This window comes from Parasteatoda tepidariorum, chromosome X1 (genome assembly GCF_043381705.1).
Source record: "Parasteatoda tepidariorum isolate YZ-2023 chromosome X1, CAS_Ptep_4.0, whole genome shotgun sequence".
NCBI classification, from domain to species: domain Eukaryota; kingdom Metazoa; phylum Arthropoda; class Arachnida; order Araneae; family Theridiidae; genus Parasteatoda; species Parasteatoda tepidariorum.
Genome location: NC_092214.1, coordinates 80212498 through 80227903, shown reverse-complemented (window position 1 = coordinate 80227903; position 15406 = coordinate 80212498). Strand labels below are relative to the sequence as shown.

The window sequence follows — 15406 nt, the reverse complement described above, 5'->3', positions numbered from 1 at the left end:
CTACACACAACGTTAATAACACTCGAAAAATAAAATATTATTAATTTTCATATTTATAATCAACTAATAAAGACTTTTTCCGAAATTTATGAATACTAAAAAACGCTAAAATGGAATTTCTTTAAAACTTTTGTTCCAGTTACCAAACTATCACGTACAAACATGCAATCTTAATCATTGAAAAATCTAGTTATAAAAATAAATTAATTTATATTTTAAGCAAGTGAGAGCATAATTTCTCTTAATAAACATGCCTTTTTTCCGACGGATTCTTAACCTTAGAATAAAAGGGAGTCTGGAAAATATAGTTCTAATCATTTAGCCAAGAAAGCAGTAGAAAGTTCACTCACATTAATGTTAATTTAACTTTTTGCGTCTTTCTTTATTTCTTTTAAATAATTTCAGCGAATCAAAAATTTATAAGTTGTGAGCAATAAAATTTCCCAACAGTCACATTTTTAAATTTTCAAGAGCTCGCACTCAACAGATTTTGATGCTCTAGAATATGAATTCTTTTTTTTTTAAAAAAAAGGTATGCTTAATAAAAAAGAAAAAAAAATACGTTTTTGTGTCCCATTTCTTTAATTAAAATGAATAATTAATTTTTATTTTTTATCTATTAAATCCTTAACATTGCATGTTAGTACGTAAAAATCTAATCAATACATCATAAATTATTTAAGTATTCCTATTCACCGCATTATACGTACACTCTAAGAATTCGATATAATTACTTATTTCGAGAAGTCTGTTATTAACTGTAGGTTTCCAATTCAATGCCAAAATGCTAATATTAAAAATCGAAAAACTGTGCATTTGAAACGAGTTAAAAATTGCCAGAATTTCGCTACAGCGTCATTTATTTATAGAGAATCTCAATTTTTTGTTTTAGTGAGAAATATTATATGATGAGAGGATAATGGAAGACATTTATTTATCTTTGGTATCAATACAGAAAAGTGAAAAACTACATAATTTCTCTTTATTTCCTTCTTACAATTTAATATTTTTATGTTTATAATGAAAGCGTGTGAACGGTCAAATTTTCTACCTCTTTACAAATGAAAAATTCCGCTATTTTCAGGAATCTCCTCTTTTAAAAAAAAATTAAAACAAATTATTAAAATACTATTAACTACAAATTTAGTGATATCGATGATTTCAAGAACTAATGCACTCCTTTTTTTCGTTCCTCGCGTCTTAAAGAAAAAATTGTCGCGATTTGGTTGTTATTAACTTGTTAGAATTTTAATGCTTGTTAATGTTTAGTGTCAGACGTTTTTATTGCTTTTTCAGCATTTAACTATGTGTATTAACGCATAAAGGCTCGTTATAGCGACAATTCCACCGGCTATAGTGAATTATCGTTATAATGGACTTCTACTGTATTAAATTTGTCTTTATTAGCATTAATAATCGAATTACAAACGCAGTTACATCCACTAATAAAAACACTGAACTATAAAATTAGCAATTTTTAAAATCACATTTGCAAAAATATAATCATTGCAATATCAAAACAGGTTAAAAATCTTCCTTACTATCATTGTTTGGTATAATCATTGTTTATTATTGTTTGCTATAATCAAAACCGGCACGTGTTACACAAATGGTAAAAAAAAAATCTATCGTTTTACTTCTCAGGTTTTAAAAGATGCGGAAACATATAAATAAAAAATTCCAGTTTGCCATTCACGAATAAAAGAAATCAAGTTACAGGTTGTAATGCTACTAAAGTACAGAGGAGGGTAAATAGGAAGCTGTAGAAGGGGTACTCAATAATAAATTCGAGCGGATTACATTCCATGTAATACTCAAAAACTTTTCAAAGAATGTTAAATATTTAATTTCAAATTCTGCGAACCAAACAAGAATACGGTAATATTTTAAATCCCTTCTGTGAATATTTGATCAAACTCTCAAATGTAAATTAAATCAGTTAAAATAAAATATTAATGTTGCGAATGATATGTGGCTTTTAGTGTATTTGTAAAGTTTCTTGAAATCGTCTTTATTTCTATTTATTGATTTAACGGCTTAAAAAATCAACCACTTTAATGAAAGCAAATTTCATTTTAATAAGGCTCTATATATACTAATATATCGATCAAATCACGCTCTTATTGAACAATTTTTTTATGAAAATCTCTTTTATAGAACATATCTCTTCATTTTAAATCTATGCTAAACTTTGAATAAATAGAATATTTTGTTGTGCAGGTGCAAAAAGAGATAGCAGGAGATACGGGAACTGCTTATCTGCCCCGTGAAAAGTGGGACGCATGGGATCCCATCCTCATCGCAGAGGGACTTTTCGCAACAGCTAATATTTTCAGGTAAGCCTCTTCTTATATTCAAGAAATGTTTCTAAGATACATTTGGAATAGAATCGATTTACTTTTTTGATAGTATTTTTACGGATTGCAAGGGCTAAAATAAACCCTTTAATATACAATACATGATAGTAAATAAACGAAAGAAGATGATACATCGTTTTCCTCGTAACGTATAATTTCCCGCAACGACCTTTTATATTCGCTGAAACTATAGAGGAAAAAATTTATTTATTCCTTTTAAATATATGTCAAAAAATAGATAGTACTGAATAACTTTTGTTCTACTAATCGGATTTTCACAGACTTAATCTCAGGTATACTAAATAATTAACATTATTATTGAAATAAGTTAACTTTTAATTAAATTACGAAATCGGACACAAAAATACAAGACTGCACTTTACTTAATTGAAATGTATTTATTATATATGGNTATATATATATATATATATATATATATATAACGCGAAGGTTCCCATCAGGACGCATTCATTTACGATAGTGAATAGCGACATTTCAAAACAAAGTATAATTATAATAAGACAAAAATCATTCTTTATCATTCGTCTTTGTTAATAAAATATTAGAAAAAAATGCAATTGAAATCGAGTTTAAGATAAAAGAAGCAAAGCAAGAAAAAACTTACCGATATGGAGTAAAAAAATAAAAATGCCAAAAGTTAGATGTATTAATCAAACGGTAACAAAATTCGCTACGAGGAAAAAATATAAAAATGTGCTTTTAGCTTATATGGTAGAAAATAATTGGGGGAAAAATATGTATGGTAAAAAAATATGAAGTAACTTATATTTTAGTGCTATTATCTATGAGATAAACACTATAATAATAATAATAATTGAAAAATTTAGGCAAAAAAACCCCTAATAGGAGAATAAATTGACAAAAACTATTAAAAATATATTTAAATAGTAAAATTAGTAAATAAAATTGTAGAGTATAACTTACAAACTTAAATTAGGAATAAGCTCTTTTATTCGTTTTCCTTCTCTCATAGGGCGACTGTTTATAAGTCAGAGTCTGCATACATGGATAGATAGCCGTTCATTGACTTTATCCTTCAATCATACATTCTTCGTAACAGTAAAGTCTACACGTATTACCAGCATTCATCGGAGGTGGCTGTTTATAAACCAAGGCCCAGTCCATACTTACTGTACTGTCACCCTTCAAACTTTGGTTACGCTGTAATCGCTAAATTTAACTTTGGTAACAGTTACCCAGGTTCAACAATAGACAAATAACCAAGGAATTACAGGAAACATTTAACATTTAAAACTAATTTTATTACAACTCTAAATTTTCAACAAACATAACTCCAATCATTTCCAAATGCTAACATGGGCATAAAACATCTCCAAATTATACACTATTTCAAGTTCCAAATTTTTCTACTCAAGATTAACCTTTTCAATATAATGCAATTTTAAAATTCTAAGGCATAACATTCCATTAATCCAAATCAAAAAAAGACAATGAAGAAATAAAATGCAATCTCATTCTAAATCTACTAAAATCACTTAAAATTTAGATTATTATACCTCTATCCCCTGTAATTAACCTTAAATATCAATGGCTTTCCCTAAAATATGTATCTAAAAACACAGTAGAAACAGTTTAAAATTTAGGGTAAATTCTTCTTCTAAAATGGTATCCAAATCGAAATTAAAGTTATAAATAAAAATTGAATTTACGGACCACCTTCCTGGAACGCCCACCGGAATTGCAGCTAGACTCGTGGACAAAGCAAACTCCTAGTTTCACTCCCACTACTCCAATTTCTTTAGGCTTTCTACTATTAAGGCAGCTGGCACAAGAGGAGCATCGGACTTTCAATATGGGTACACTCGGGTTTGGCAAACAGTCTCGAACATAGCACATCAACCCAGAGATTCCAGCTTAGCTTTCCTCAAGACCACGATTCATCCTCTCAGCGGTGCTGTCTCGGACCAACCTTCCTGCGGGCACGCTCCGTCTCTCAGCCACTCTTCACGTCCCTTTTATTCTCCTCTCAGCAAGGCGAAAGAATCTAGATTGACCTGTTTACTCCCTCACTAGCCGCCACGCAACCAGTGGACGTCAGAACAACAAAAAAAAGATCCATGAGATAAAACAATCACAAACCTACTAATACACTATAGAAGTGATAATACAATACTCATTAAATATTAATAAACTTAAATACACACAATTCACCCAAAAAATCCCCTCTTAAAAGGATAACTAAAATTTCTACTAAATATCATTATTGTGATTGAATTTAAACTTTATCATAGTGGTGCCGTCTGGAGGCTGATCCTGTTATATACACCAATACAATAAATTTCTATTTATTACATTACTTAAAAACTGTTTATTCCGTTGGACAAACAAAATTAATATTAAAAATTTTTTTATAAAAGGTACAATTTATTCAGAAGTTAAATTAATATACCAATTGATCCAATATAAAAGGTCATACGACAAAACAATTCCATCCAGTGTTTTTTTTACCCCCACATAATTAGTTCCTACCTTGAAATATAAATTAAAGCTAATTTAATATTTTAAAAAAATTAGTGTCATACACATATATATACATATTCAGGATTACAAGAAACTTGCACCTCCCCCATTTTTTTCCTTCCAAATTTTAAATTTTGTTAAGTGCATTCATGAATAAAAATCAAATGTTAACATTTGGATATGGAATATTTTTTTAGAATGTAGTAAAATATCAATATGAATTTTTTAAAAATAAATATCAAAATAATAAAAGTTTACGTGCAATTTCGAGGAATTATAATTTTACAATTAAATATGTATATTTTCTGAGAATTTACGGTTACGTGTAATAAGTCTCAATACACTGAAATTTTTATAAGTAAATGTATGAATTGGGACGCAACTTCGTCAAAACTTCTGAGTTCGCGGGACTCGAAATATTGCTAAGAACAATTCCGAAATCACGAGCGCCGCTCAAAAATTACGCGATTACTGTGGGTAAAAACAAATATTCATTGTTATTATTTTGCTGAAATAAAATAAAAGAAACGCATTTCTCTATTTTTGGTAATACGAAATTAATACGCCAGGGTAATACGAAATTAATACGCCAGGGTAATACGAAATTAATACGCCAGCGAAATAAATACGCCAGGAAAATACGCCAGGGGAACGAAATTAATAAGCCAGGGAAGTTACCTTAATCTCACACTTAAGTGATCCTTTGACGAGCTCGATTTTGCACCGATTTCCTTTGTAAAGCTTTGTGGTTCCTCAGAAATTATTGATACATATTTCTACATGGTTTTATGAAATCTTAATATATAAAAATTACATTAAATTACCTATAAAATTGAAACAAGATAGATTATTCTGGTAACAAAAAGTGACTAAGAAAATGTGCTTTTTTAAACAATAAGAATATCAAGTAATTGGTTATTTCCTTCCGAAAAGCAAGAGCGGCATTAATTAAAAGTCATGTTTTAAAATAAAGACGTTTAAAATAATATTTAAGACACTAAACTATTTTAAAAAGTTTTAGTTTTTTGGTGCATGTTATTTAATATCTTTCCAAAGAATACTTATAGAATTTGGTTCATGTAGAATAAACAAAGGTACAAAATTTTCATATTTATTCAAATTTTTATTGCTTAAAATTTGAAAAATGTATCTAATAATAATGAAAGACATTATTATATGGATCTATATTAAATGAAAAGGGAAAGATGGTTGTTAGCTGTCATCAAAGTACGCACCCATATTTTCTCCACAAATTTTCGCCTTTCAAACAAGTGATGAGATTCTAGAAGGCCAGTTCATGTTCAGAATTAATTCTTTTAAAACTTGTTCAAAATTAGAAAGATTTGATAGTCAGTGAAAGCTGGATCTTCAATTCCTATGCCGTAATCTTTCGTGTAATTAGTGGCAGAAAAAATAATATCTGTTGACCAATCTTGGCTATTTTTGTATCATTTTGCCTCATTAGCCGCTATTGTGACTGAAAGGCCGTGATAGCCTGGTAGGTAGGGGGTTGAGCCTATGTCCAAGAGGGCGTGAGTTCGATCCCCGCTAACCAAAGACTCCCAGTGTAGCAAATGCTATCTGGTCACAAAGTCCTCCATGTTCACATAACAAATCATACCTCAGGAAGTACTGAACTGGAGATATGATCGTTCTCTGGTTCAGGTCAAAATTTCGATCTGTGGATGAATAAATGGATGGATGAATGGGTCCGCCCTATAAACGGGTTGTGATGTGTGTGTGGCTAAAGTCGTATTCTTGGCCATGGATGGTACCACTGAAAAGCAAAAACGCACCCACTGCCTTAAACTCGCTTGGTTTCACCAAGCAGGCTAGCAGGACTGGCATTAGAAACACCACAACATTGGGACTGATGATCTAGGTTTCAAAAAATCGTAATAAGTCGCACTGCAAAAAAGCACTAAACACGATCTGTTTTTTTTTTTTTTTTTTTTTTTTTTTTTTTTTTTTTTTTTTTTTTTTTAATATTACGCTTTGGAGTGTGTTTTGTTGATTCATCCTTGTTCAACAAACAATTATGCCAACTAACACTAGAGCAAAAATTCACAACTAATATTTCGCGTGGTTTGCGATGCTGTAGTTCCAAGTAAGAACTTCATAATAACGCCAATTTTCAACCGTTCCCTTTTCAATAAAATTAATTGTAAAAAATTGTTTTTATTATTCCTAGAGCTTAATATGAATTATTTAAGCAGATTTCACTAACGAAAATATTAAGCCAAATAATAAGTTGTAAGAGTTGTCAACCTTGGACGACTAATAAAATTGAATTAACGTTGAATGAATTAAATATGAAAAAAGCTATGTACTCTCCAATAATTAGTAAATCTTTTCAGCCAAACGTCCTTATCTAAAAAAAAGGAAAGAAATAGCTATCTATAGCATGCATTCATTCATTGTTAAATGATAACAACATTTTCTTTGTGCCATCTAATAGGCTATAATAAGAAAAAAGAATTGCCATCTGAAGATGATATTGGGGCAGTCACAACAGCTGACTATTACGTGATGGTATCTATAATGGGATATAGTAGAAGAAGGCAATCATTTTACATGAGAAAGCATCTAAACTTTCGGACTTAGTTAAGGAATTAGAAGAACGTGACACCAATAGACGCCAATATTTCAATTAAAATGTCAATAAAGTAAAAATTTTGATGATCGATTATTGAAAAGAGAAAAGTTGTTTTAATGTGATAAATATTGAGATTACAAAATAACTTTGCTAATATGTGAACATGTCGTGAGCTGAATATTGTTCTGAAGAATGGACTAAAAGTTTGTATAAATGTATTATAAATTGTGCTCTCAGAAATAGTTATCTAGATAATACGGTTTCAGTTACAAAATTTTGAAATTTTTGAAGGACAACACTTTCATTTTTCAATGAAATTTCTCATGAAAAAAATCATGAAATAGTACTGATTGGATATCTGTATCAAGGAAGACGGTTCGCTAGGTGGAAATGACGAAAAAAAAATTTGTATTAATTAGCGATATTTTTTAATCATATTTATTTAATAAATGAAAAAACTTTTGTATCACTAAAGAGTGTTTTTACAAAACACCGAGAAATGTACACATTTCTTAAGCTTTAACATAAGTTTTTAAAAAAATTTATAAGCAACATTGATTAAAAAACAAATTTTATGATTTTTCCACACTAGGCATGAGACGTGTCTGCAATAGTGTAGATAGACCTATGACTTAACACCTTTAAAAAATAATCAAAAAAGTGTATTTTCAAATTATTTTTGATCTGATTCAAAATAATAATATTAACTCAAGCTTTAATGAAAAATAAGTACTAGATATGTTCAATATAATGATTAATGAGACTTTTTCTTCAAATTTATAAATTGTCCACTCTAGCCCTCAACTTCCCTACCTATAATTTTATTTTACCTATATTTTCTGTTTACGAAAAAAATTATTGCGCATTTTCAGATTTAAAAATGTTAAAACACAGTTAAAATAGAATAGCATTAAAAATAAATTTCAAGGAAAGCATAATTAGAGCAATCTTAATTTTAAAAAAATAAATAATGAAAATAGAAATTAGAATATAAGTTAAACCTAATTTTAAAGGAACAAACATATCTATAACCATACTAAAAAAATTCTACATAGTAGTTAAATGCGTTCCGTTGTTTATTATATGCTGTGTAGCCTTATTAAACTTGTTATGAAGGCGTTGATAAAGCTTTGTAAATAGAAGCGCAAGTGAAAACCGAAAAAAAAGAGAGGAAAAGAAACCTTCTTTAGTTCGAACAAAATTTTATAATTTCAGAAATACATTTGATAGAGCTTTGTAAATAGAAGCGCGAGTAGAAACCGATAAAAAAAGAGGAGAAATAGCTTTCCTCGGTTCCAACAGAATGTTATAATTTCAGAAATACATTTGATAGAGCTTTGTAAATAGAAGCGCGAGTAGAAACCGATAAAAAGAAAGGAGAAATAGCTTTCCTCGGTTCCAACAGAATGTTACAGTTTCAAAAATAAAATCAATAAAGCTTTGTAAATAGAAGCACGAGTAGAAACCGATAAAAAGAGAGGAGAAATAGCTTTCCACGGTTCCAACAGAATGTTACAGTTTCAAAAATAAATTCAATAAAGCTTTGTAAATAGAAGCACGAGTAGAAACCTCCTAGCTCGCACCTACCACTGTGCTGACTTAAAGTATCCTCAGGGGTAGAACTAAGTGGTAGAGAATGGGTTAGAATGCCCTTGCCATTGGGCAAACTGTATGAGGTTTTGTGGTTTTCCTCTCCATGTAACGCAAATGTGGTTTAGTTCCATCAACAAGTCCTCCACGGAGTTCTAAATTGGGTTCAAAATTACAAGGCTAAAGATTTCAACACTGATAGTTGTAAACTGAGAATTAGGTCAACTGTTCAATGCCGGTTATAAAGTAAATACACGTGATTACGCACAGCACCTATAAGAGTCAGAAGGTATGAAACAGTGGTTTAAGAAACGAAAAACTTTTTTTTTACTAGCAAGCTTCACCACACGTTTTTATAATCGAAATAAATCAGTTGGCTATTGATTCCATTCGTTTAGACAGTTTACGGGTAATATATAGAGAACAATATTGAAAGATGTATGTAACTAGTATGGGGAAGTGACTGATGTCCCTTGTTTGCTATTGTATGAGGCTGATTTTGTTCTTGTTTTTGAGAACAATATTGAAAGATGTATGTGACTAGTATGGGGAAGTGACTGATATTCCTTGTTTGCTATTGTAGGAGGCTGATTATGTTTTTGTTTTTGGGAACAATATTGAAAGATGTATGTGACTAGTATGGGGAAGTGACTGATATCCCTTGTTTGCAATCGTAAGAGGCTGGTTTTGTTTTTGTTTTTGAGAACAATATTGAAAGATGTATGTGACTAGTATGGGGAAGCGACTGATATCCCTTGTTTGCTATTGTAGGAGGCTGATTTTGTTTTTGTTTTTGAGAACAATATTGAAAGATGTATGTGACTGGTATGGGGAAGTGACTGATATCCCTTGTTTGCTATTGTAGGAGGGTGATTTTGAAAAAAATGAATTCAAAAAAAGTTACACTGATATTAAATAAATAGACATGAAAGAAACACAATAAAACCTACATTTTTCCCTTCTCAGCTGAAAGTACTAATGACAATAAATAAGAGCCAACAATATATATTACATTGAAGAAGTCATCTCAACTTTGCTATTGATATTGCAATTTAATCTTTACAAAATTGATGTAGAGCTAGTTTAGGCCGTTAAAATAATATTAAATATCTAAACATTCGGAAGAATGGTGTGATAATATTTAGATTCAAGAATAATACTTAAGAGATTAAAAATGTACTCGAATCCAAGGCGAGTTTATGTTGACTAAAAAAACCTGTTCATAATTTTTAATAAAACAATAATTTAGGAAGAATTAGATAGATCCAAAGTATATACAGTCCCTGGCCAAATTAGTAGACGCACTATGTAAAATCTTAAATTATCAGGTGATACTTTACAGCTTTATTATTTTTACGCTGCTGTAACCAGTTTGCACTTGTTTACGTTCGTGTATCAGTTGGTTAACATTGTAATGCAATACGTTAAAAGTAAATACAAATAGGAAATATATAAAAAAATCTCCTGAATAAAATCCCATTACATGGATGTTTAAATATCAAAGTATTGCATATAAACTCGTGCAAAGCATGTAATTATTAAAAAACTAAAATGGGTCTAATAAGTTGATCTAATTATTACAATATAATAATATAATACCTGATATAACAAATATTCTATATTTATATAATATATTGTCTAATTTATGCAATCGTCGAATTAACATTATATTTCGCCTAATTTAAATAATTGTTACACGAATATAAACAAATGCAAACCGTTTTCACTCTCATATAAAAAATAAAGCTGTATACTATCATCTGATAATTACGATTTTATATAGAATCTCATACTGCGTCTAATATATAAAAATAAAAAGTTTTTGTTAAGTAATCATTGTATGGAGAGCAAAAAAAACGAATAATCCAAAATCGAAGTGTTCACTCTCAGAAACTAGGGAAAATCTTGCAAACAAGCCCCGGTGAACTTCTAAGTCGCATGCAAAAAGGGAATTACTATTTCTGATAACTAGTTCAAAAATAGGTCTAGCGATTTTTCTGGATATATATATCTATAATATATATATATATATATATATTAAATCTAACTAAACTCTTAGAAAAATAGTGAACATGCAAGTGATGTAGTTACCTCTCCTAATCCATAATTAGCCGTTATTGTGATAATATCCGGATTATTATTAACAGGGTCACATGTAAAGATAACGCCAGCAACTTCACAAGCCACCATTTCTTGAATGACAACAGCCATTGGAGAATTTAAAATCTGTCCATTTTGTCTGCAAACAACATAGGTAATTATAGAGTTAGTTGTGAGATAAGCCACATTTTTTGCGCATAACAATGTTTCATAAAAAAATAATATTTTTCCCTGAAACGTTCCTATTTATACTTACTTTACTTTAAAATTTTCAAATCATAAATTTAAAAAAAACGTTATTATTTGAATTTTTTTAACATTTTTACAACTTTAAGTGATAGCTAAAACTAGAAAATGGCTGAAAGACAACAATGAGCCATTGGAGAATTTCAGATTTCTCCCTTTTGACTGCCAGCAACATATGTAATAAGAGAGTATATTACATATGTAAAATAAGCCACATNCTATTATATATATATATATTTCTATTTTATGCATCTTTGTATTTTGTTATACTAACTTATTTCTTTTCTTTTCAGTTCGTTGAAACTGGTGTATATTTTTTCGGTGAATCCTTATTTAGGACCTCTCCAAATATGCCTTGGTCGAATGGTAATTGATATTATAAAGTTTTTCTTTGTCTACACCCTTGTACTGTTTGCGTTTGCTTGTGGTATGAATCAACTCCTATGGTACTATGCTGATATGGAAAGACAAGTATGTTATTCGGGAAAAAATGGCCAGGATAGTAAACCAGACCATTCTGCATGTTTAACGTGGAGAAGGTTTTCCAAGTATGTACATTTATGTATTGCTAACGCTATTTTTATTAATGCAATTTTATTTAACGCTATTTTTATTTCTTTCAACTCTAATATATTTTTTAACAGAAACATGTTATATTTGCACAAACTATGCTATTGAAGCTGTAAAAAATTTCTAATTCACAAAAATATAAGCAACCTTTTCTATTAGTTTGCTTGTGCTTATATAAGTTAACAAAGAATTAAGTGAATCTTAGTGCTGTATTAAAATAAAGCAAAATGTATGAAACACATGTAATGCAGTTTCAGTATTACATATGATAAGCACTATTATCAGAGACAAAATGATAGTGCTTCTCATATAAAGTGGTTAAACCATTTAGACCAACACCATTATAACTGATGAAATATAATGAAACTTATTATATACTTTAAATGAATCACAATAAAAAGAAATCTACACTAATTGAAACTGGAAGTATTAATATATAAGTGTAAAAATCACACATTGGGGACAGAAAGTTGATTTAATGAATGTGCATTCCATTTTTGAACACATGCTCAAAACGCGTTATTATATGTTTAACCGTAGCACAAAGACTTTTGATAACAGCAATATTGACATCTTACTGAGAGTTGATTATTGATTATTGTTACATGTTGATTTCAATTTAGTTTCCTTTTTAAAAAAACTTTCCTCCTATTTGAAGCACTTATAAGCCACCCCAGTAACCTTAAATTCAGTTATCATCTTGTTAAATTCCTTCTTGCATAAACCAGAATACTTTTACCGTAGATTCTACTGGCATTTTAAATAACATTAAACAACTCCAAATTGTAATACCTTCTTTTCTCGTATACAAAAAACCTCTTCTACTGTTTGAAATTTTAACTATTTTTATAGCAAATTTCCTTTTGCTAGTCCATATAACATATATACCAAGTTTTATCGAAATTCATACTAACGATCAGACATTAGGTTAATAATAACAGGATAACCACCCTGTACTGAAATGATCATCTGTCTTTGCTAACTGCACAATTTCAGCTTTTAAACTCCGTCTTTATTGAAAAATTCCCTTTCAGTACGCTTTTTTTGCCATCTGCACCCTCCCTTTAATACTGGTCAATAGAATACGAAAATATATTCCAACAATTTTTGAGTTAGCCAGTTTTGCTTGTCATTTGTTAAGTTTACCATTTGTCCTTCTCATTCCTACTTTTTTCTTCTTTTTAAATAAAACAAAAAAAAAAATAATTTTAATTGCCTATTTCTGTGCAAGGAACAAATCTTCGTGTTAATTGGTCAGGATTTCAAACATCATTTACAGAAAACACATGGTAAAATATTTTATGCCTTAGTTAAATTTTGATAACTTATAATCTCTAATTTGTGTTACATAATTTTCCTTCCAATTATGAAGTTTACCATTTGTTCTGATTTGACCAGATTTTCATGAAAGTATTTTGTGAAGTATTACTGGCTAAAAAGGAATACAATAATATTTTTGACCAAAACTACGATTAGGGGACCATTTTGAAATTTATCTTAACAAAATAGCGTAACTACAGATAGACGCTCTTATGTTAAAAATATGTATGTCTTTTATATTTATGCTCCAATTTTCGTAATTTTCATGTCTTAGAATTAAAATGGTCAAAAATATGCAATAAAACTATCAAAATGATGAATATATCCATATAATAATTGAGAAAATTTTAGCAAGATAATTTTTGAATTTTTTCTATGCAAATTTCAAGATTTTTTTTACTGGTAGATCACAAATTTCTTATCCTCACAAATTTTTATCTGCATAATGTCAAATATCATACTTTTAATATAAAAAAAATTGTGTATGTTTTTTCGTTTGTGTATGATTTTAAAAAAATAGAAAGTGATTTTCAGCCATAAAGAAAAGTTTCCTGGTAAAGTTCTTTTAAATTCTTTTTTCGTAATGTTAAATGTTGTATTTTTCAGTATAAGAAAAAAAATACAGAAATTTTCTCTGTTTCGATTAAGATCCTGAAACTTTGTTATTTCACCTTAAAAAATCTTGAAATATTTGGGTTAAAATTCACTTTTCAGATTTTTAATGAACAAAAACAAAAGAACAGTATTTTGGAGTTTTTTTAAGATGAAAATTGCAACATTTCACATTATGTAAAAAAATTGAACTTAGGAAACTTTTTACCATAAGAAAATCTTGAATTATTTCAGCATGCAGCAAATTTTTATTTTTAATGACACAAAAAAACACTTTTCTTAATACATTAAGAAAGATGACATTATGACAGAAAAAAATTAAGGTCAAGAATGCATATATTTGTACTGTAATGAAATCGAAGTGTTTTAGCTAAAAAGTAATTTCTTTATTTTAAGGATAAAAAACTGAAATCATCCAATTAATTTATTTTTTATATTGAATAATATAAGATTTAACATTATGCGAAAGAAATTTTAGATTAAGAAATTATATTTTTGTGCTATAAAATCAAATATATCAAGTATTTTGGCCAAAAAACAATTTTTTCATGGCCAAAATACAAAATGACGAAATCACACTTTTGATTTTCTATATTAAAAAATATGACGCTTAAAATTTTGAGAAAAAATCAAGGACAGAAATATTGAATTATACTGAAAAAATATTGAATTATTTTGGCTAAAAATAACTTTTTAATTTTGAGCTATCATCTGTAGTTGCGCCATTTTTTTAAACTGCATCATATTTCAAATTGCCCCGAAATTGTAGTCTTGGTCAAAAAATTCTGAAAAAAATTATTTTAGCACTTTCTCATCAAGAACTTTTCTACAAAGAAATTTTATGAAAATCTATGTCATGGCGTAAATTTTTATCGATTTCTCTTGAAATGAGCCAAATAATTTAATTGCATATTTCTACATGTAATTGCATATTATATTAAAATTTTCATGCTGTTAAGGTACTTTAGAAAAACCTTTACGCGGAATACGTGATAAAATATTTCATTCCAAAATTAATTTTTGAAAACTTAGAATCTAATTTGTGCTGCATATTTTTAATTGTTTCCATTTGTGTTTCTTACTTTCTTCCTTGTCTAGTTTAAGTTTAAAAAAGATGAAAAAGAAAGAAGGAGCAATTTTAATCGCATGTTACTATACAAAGATAAAATCTTCATGATAATTAATATTTAATTAGATAATTAGACATTTACTCAAAATGCTCGGTAAAATATTTAATGACCTAAATAATTTTTGAAAACTTATCCACAATGTTTGTTTCAGCTTGTTCGAATCCTCGCAAACATTATTCTGGGCGAGTTTCGGTCTTATAGATTTGGACAATTTCGAACTAACTGGGATTCAGACTTACACCAGATTCTGGGGACTGCTTATGTTCGGATCCTACTCTGTCATCAACGTTGTCGTTCTCCTAAACCTTCTCATTGCCATGATGAATCATTCCTACCAAATCATCTCAGTGAGTTCATTTTTCTTCATAAACTGTAAAAATAAT

At 29.0% G+C, this 15406-nt stretch overlaps 1 protein-coding gene across 2 annotated transcripts in view; it reads left to right on the top strand.

Moving 5' to 3' along the window:
• LOC107446622 (transient receptor potential-gamma protein-like) overlaps window positions 1–15406 on the top strand; it is a 324911-nt gene that overhangs the window by 284845 nt on the left and 24660 nt on the right. For both annotated transcript variants that reach the window (XM_016061317.3, XM_071187238.1), the window contains 3 exons: window positions 2221–2336; window positions 11685–11939; window positions 15175–15370. In XM_016061317.3, coding sequence (XP_015916803.1) covers window positions 2221–2336; window positions 11685–11939; window positions 15175–15370 — 567 coding nt within the window. The remainder of the gene's footprint in view (window positions 1–2220; window positions 2337–11684; window positions 11940–15174; window positions 15371–15406) is intronic.